The sequence below is a fragment of the Carcharodon carcharias genome, chromosome 12, assembly GCF_017639515.1.
Source record: "Carcharodon carcharias isolate sCarCar2 chromosome 12, sCarCar2.pri, whole genome shotgun sequence".
NCBI classification, from domain to species: Eukaryota; Metazoa; Chordata; class Chondrichthyes; order Lamniformes; family Lamnidae; genus Carcharodon; species Carcharodon carcharias.
In genome coordinates, this window is record NC_054478.1 from 138,858,862 (window position 1) to 138,864,861 (window position 6,000).

Below are 6,000 nucleotides of genomic sequence, written 5' to 3' on the forward strand. Positions count from 1 at the left end.
ACCCCTAGTCACCAAAATGAACACCCCACACCCATGCCCACTCAACAACTGAAACCCCTAAACCCACCCCTACTCAACAACTGAAACCCCACATCCACGCCCACTGAACAACTGGACACCCCCACAGCCACACCCACTCAACAACTGAACACCCCCACATCCACCCCCAGTCAACAACTGAAACAACCACATCCACCCCCAATCAACAACTGAAACCCTCATATCAATCCACAATCAACAACAGAAACCCCCACATCCACCCCCAGTCAACAACTAAAACCCCCAGACCCACCCCCACTTAACAACTGAAACACCCACATCCACGCCCACGCAACAAATGAAACCCCCCACATCCATCCCCACTGAACAACTGAAAACCCCCACATCCATCCCCACTAAACAACTGAAACCCCCCCACATCCACCCCCACTCAACAACTGAAACCCCCACATCCACCCCCACTCAACAACTGAACACCTCACACCCGCACCTACTCAACAACTGAACACCCCACACCCGCATCCACTCAACAACTGAACATCACCACACCCGCTCCCACTCAACAACTGAAACCCCCACATTCACCCCCACGCAACAACTGAAACCCCTACATCCACCCCCACTCAACAGCTGAAACCCCCACATTCACCCCCACGCAACTATTGAAACCCCCACATCCACCCCCAATCAACAATTGAACCCATCACATCCACCCACAGTCAACAACTGAAACCCCCACATCCAACCCCAATCAACAACGGAAACCCTCACATCCACCCCCACTCAACAACTGAACCCGTCACATCCACCCACAGTCAACAACTGAAACCCTCACACCCACCCCCACTCATCAACTGAAACCCTCAGACCCACCCCCACTCATCAACTGAAACCCCATATCCACGCCCACTGAACAACTGAACACCCTACAGCCACCCCCACTCAACAATTGAACACCCCCACATCCACCCCCACTCAACAACTGAAACAACCACATCCACCCCCACTCAACAACTGAAACCCTCACATCCATCCACAATCAACAACTGAACACCCCCACACCCATCCCCACTCAACAACTGGAACCCCTACACCCACCCCAGTCAACAACTGAAACCACCACACCCACCCCCACTCAACAACTGTACACCCCCACACCCACCCCCACTTAACAACTGAAACCCCCACACCCACCCACACTCAACAATTGAACACCCCACACCCTACCCCACTCAACAACTGAAACCCCCATCGTCCCCCTCCCCTCCCCCTCCGCTCCCCCCCCCCCCTCCCCCGATCAGCTCTTGTGGCCCCCAACATTGTCACTCTGCGGTCACACTAGAATAAGGATTGGGGAGCGAATGCCATTTACTACTAATTGTGCATAGAGACTCCTGATGCTGCCTAGTTACCAACAGGCAGTGAATGAGACAACCTACCTCCATCTACTTTGAGATATAGTACCTGCTTCTAACCCCCATGCTTGAGGGGCTCCAGGCAATATGCTGGTGATTGTAGAGGGTGATTGGGGGCAGGCAGTTAAAATAAAATGGGACGGTGGGGTAATACATCCATGCTGTCGTTTCAGCTCCAATCTGCAATTTTAAACTGCCGGTAGCGAGGGCAAATCACTCGAACTGCTGAGGATATCCCTTTAAATAATACCAGGATCCGATCACGTCTTAGGACCCAATCAGCTGGGTTGTGGGGCAAAAGAGGCCCAGACAGGTGAGTTTTCAATGAAAAAGGAGATCTTGGATTTTCCCAAACCCCAGGCTCTCCCAATTATGACCACTTTCGAAATCCACCCCCTTAGCTCCAGCCTGACTGGCAGAGACCATTCCCGATTCCTGCCTGAATTTTTGATGCCGAGCTCAGAACTTGCAAGTCTCTGCCTTTAGCTCCCACTCACAAAGCTGTGGTGCAGTGGTCATATCATTGGACTAATAATCCATAGGTCCAAGACTAATACTCTGGCGATGTGGGTTCAAATCCCACCATTAATTTCACTGCAACTCAAAAAAAATATCTGGAATTGAAAGTTAGCCCTAGTAATGGTGACAATGAAACCATCATTGATTGTCATAAATAGCCCATCTGGTTCACTACTCTCCTTGAAGGAAGCTTGCCGTCCTTACCCAGTCTGATGTTGTGCTTCCCTGGTGTTGGTGAGACCACACCCTACATACTGTGTGCAGTTTTGATCTCCTTATTTAAGGTAGGATGTAATTACATTGGAGGTGGTCCAGAGGAGGTTTACTAGGCTGAGACCTGGAATGATTGGGTTGGCTTATGAGGAAAGATCGGACAGGTTGGGCTTGTTACCACTGGAGTTTTGGAGAGTGAGGTTGACTTAACTGAAGTATCTCAGATCCTGAATGGTCTTGATAAGGTGGACATAGAAAGGATGTTTCCTATTGTGGGTGAGTCCAGAGCTATGGGTCACTGTTTTAAAATTAAGGGTCACCCATATAGGACAGGGATGAGGAAAAATTTTTTTTCTTTCAGAGGGTTGGAGAGACTTTGGAACTCTCTGCTTCAGAAGGCGATGGAAGCTGGGTCATTGAATATTTTTAAGGCAAAGGTAGATAGATTCTTGTTAGGCAAAGGAATCAAAGGTTATCCAATCAGCCATGATCTCATTGAATGGCAGAGCAAGCTCGTGGGGCTGAGTAGTCTGCTTCTGCTCCTAATTCATATGTTTGTATGTTATCAGGGGTAGATAGGAACGTGGAACTCGAAACACAAACAGATCAGCCAGGATCTTATTGAATGGCGGAATAGGCTCGAGGGGCCAAATGGCCTACTCCTCTTATTTTGTATGTTCGCATGTACATGTGACTCCAGACCCACAGCAATGTGGTTGACTCTTAACTGGCTTCTGAAATGGCCCAGCAAGCTGTTCAAGTCAAGGGCAATTAGGGATGGGCAACAAATGCTGGCCTTGCCAGTGACACCCCACATCCCAGGAAGAATAAATAAAAATATGCTCAACCAGTTCATCGTAGAACTTTATATTGACAAGTGTTGCCCCTAGCTCATTCTGAGTTTTAGAATTCTTTCCTGTCAGGACCTCCTGTTTGAGTAATGCTGCTCTGTTATTTTGCAGATGAGAGTCGGCGAGAAAGCAGCCAACGCTTTGGAGCAGATGCATGGGACCAAGTTCAAAGTGGGGCCTTCTTCATGGGTCCTCTGTAGGTTTCCCCATTGATGCTATTGACCTGTCTCTTCACTCCCTGTGCAATCTCACTTTGATCAGCTCAGATCTAGAGACACTCCCAATGTCGGCTTCTCTCAAGCCTGACTCCAAAGCCCTGCTTTTTTTTATATATTACAAAGGAGGGAGCTGTTTTGCATTACAATGGTCTATATCATTTAGAAGGACTGATGCCCTCTTGAAGGAAAGCCACAGGTTGGAATGATTACTCACTATCAAATTCCACAATGAGGAAATTGAATACTCCAGCAAAGATTAAAAGAGTGCCAACGCAGTACAAACATTATATTGTGAGTTGCAAAACTTTAGCAATGCTACAAGCCGCAGTGTGGAGCATTGAGATATCAGTAAACTGTAGCATAGGGTGATAGTCACCTGCGGGTTCCTAATCTTGGTCAGATGGTCAGGTAAAGTTCACTGTCTAGGTTTGATAGGTAAGAATTTTTTTTAAAACTTGACCAAAAGTGAAACATTCCTCCTGAAAGGTAGTTATGGATCATGGCCTTGAATTCCCTGATAACCTCTTGTTTAGAAAAATAAATATCACCGCGGTCAAAGTGCAGATTGAAAAGAACTAAAGTACCGATGGAGACATAATGTGCTAGAATTGCAGAGCGGACAAGGATATATACTTGGAAAAGAGAAACAAAATGGAGGGCTATGAGGGAAAGAGGTGAATAAGGCTAATGGGATTACTCTTTCAAAGAGTCGGCAAAGCGACAATGAGCCTCCTTCTGCGCTTTATGATTCAGGTCAAATGGCATCTAAAAAGTAGGGATGGGTAAACGCTTTGGGTATAAACTTCGGTTCGACCAGGAGCAGAGAAGACAAATGATTGGGTTAGATCAAGAGTTAGATCAGGAATCAAAATTTAGGGGGGGATTGTGGTGGTGTGGTGTCAATGTCACTGGGCTAGTAAACTAGAGTCCCCAGGATGAACACTCTGGGGACATGAGTTCAAATCCCACCATGGCAGTTGGTGGAATTTAAATCCAATCAATAAATCTGGAATTGAAAGCTAGCAACAGGGACCATGAAGCCATCATAGTTTGTCATAAAAACCCATTTGGATCACTGATGTCCTTTAGAGATGGATGGAAGTGTACCATCTGACCTACATGTGACTCCAGACACTCCAAACCCACAGCAATGTGGTTGACCCTGGATTTGTTAGATTTAAAATGCCAGGAAGCATGAAGTATTGCACACTGCATTAACTTAATCTCTGACAACAGTTAGATATGCAGACATTCAAAGGACAAAAAATATTGGAAAAGTGCAAGGCCCTGAAATGATGGGCAAATAATCATAAATGAATGACATTTAAAATAGTCAAGCAGGGAAGTAGCAGAGACACCTAATGTCTAAATTTGTATGAACAGGGGTGTCAGTGAGGATCCAGAGATTAGAGGAGGTTGGGTCATTGAATTTATCCAAGGCCCATTTTGACAGAGTTTTGATAGACAAGGGTTATGGGCAGGAGCGACAGCAAAGTGGAGTTGAGACCACTATCAGATCAGCCATGATGTATTGAATGGCTGAGCAGCCTCGAAGGGCTGAATGACATATTCCTGCTCCTATGTCCTGAAGGCAGGTTTCTTCTTGGCTCATCTTTTTACCTCTCTGATCTATCCCTTCTGCTTTAAGACCCTCCATAAAACCCATCTTTCTTCCTTTGCTTCTCTTCTTAAACCTCTGAGCAACAACTCACGGTTATCCTGTTCCTTTAACATAGTAAAAACGTTCCAAAGAACTTCCCAGGAGCCCTATTCTTTGACACCAAGACACATAAGGACATATCAGGAGAGGTGACGAAATGCTTGGTCAAAGAGCTAGGTTTTAATCAGTATCTCAAAGGAGGAAAGAAAGATATAGAGGGGTGGAGAGTATTGGAGGAAGTTCCAGAATTTGGGGCCTAGGCAGCTGAAGGCACATTGTTGAAGGAAGGGGTTACACAAAAGGAGGATGTACCTTTGTAATAAAAGCAAAATACCGCAGATGCTGGAAATCTGAAACAAAAACAGAAAATGCTGGAAAAACTCAGCACATCCAACAGCATCTGCGGATAGAGAAACAGAGTTAACGTTTCTTCAGAGCTCTGGAGAAGGGTCATATGGACTCAAAACTCTTTCTCTCTCTCCACAGATGCTGCCAGACCTGCTGAGTTTTTCCAACATTTTCTGCTTTGTACCTTTGTAGTGTTGTTTTACATTAAAGGAGCTTTATAAATGCCAGCTGGTGTTTAACAGTAAGAGAATGGTACATCCAGTCAGCGTATGTATTGAAGTGTTCCCTCTTTCAGATTATTCATCTGGCTCCTCACGGGACTGGGCGGGTGATCTTGGAATCGACTTTTCCTACACGTTTGAGCTCCGAGACAACGGGGCCTATCACTTCCTCCTCCTGGAAGATCAGATCCAGCCACCGTGTGAGGAGACCATGGATGCTGTGACCACCATTATTGAGCACATATACGACAAACATTTCCCGAACTCCACTCCGCCTGTTGCGGCCCTGTGGTCGGCTGTGCTGATGTCCTGCTTATTAAGCGTGCACTTTGCGAATTTACTTTAGGAAAGAGAAGGCTGATACATAACCTGATGGATGTCTTTAAATTGTGAAGGGGTCCAATAGGATAGATACACAACCGATGTTCCCACTGCTGGGGGTGTCCAAAATTAACGGCCATATAAATATAAGATAGTCACTAATAAATCCAATGAGGCATTCAGGAGAAACATTTTAACACAGAGGGTGGCAAGAGTGTGCAGCATGGAATGGTT

At 46.2% G+C, this 6,000-nt stretch overlaps 1 protein-coding gene across 1 annotated transcript in view; it reads left to right on the plus strand.

Moving 5' to 3' along the window:
* The window catches only part of LOC121284732 (carboxypeptidase O-like), a 187,955-nt gene extending 182,164 nt beyond the window's left edge, over positions 1–5,791 (plus strand). Inside the window, exons 10-11 of the mRNA XM_041200284.1 lie at positions 3,110–3,194; positions 5,520–5,791. Of these exons, the coding sequence (XP_041056218.1) occupies positions 3,110–3,194; positions 5,520–5,791 (357 nt within the window). The remainder of the gene's footprint in view (positions 1–3,109; positions 3,195–5,519) is intronic.
* Positions 5,792–6,000: the final 209 nt, after the last annotated feature.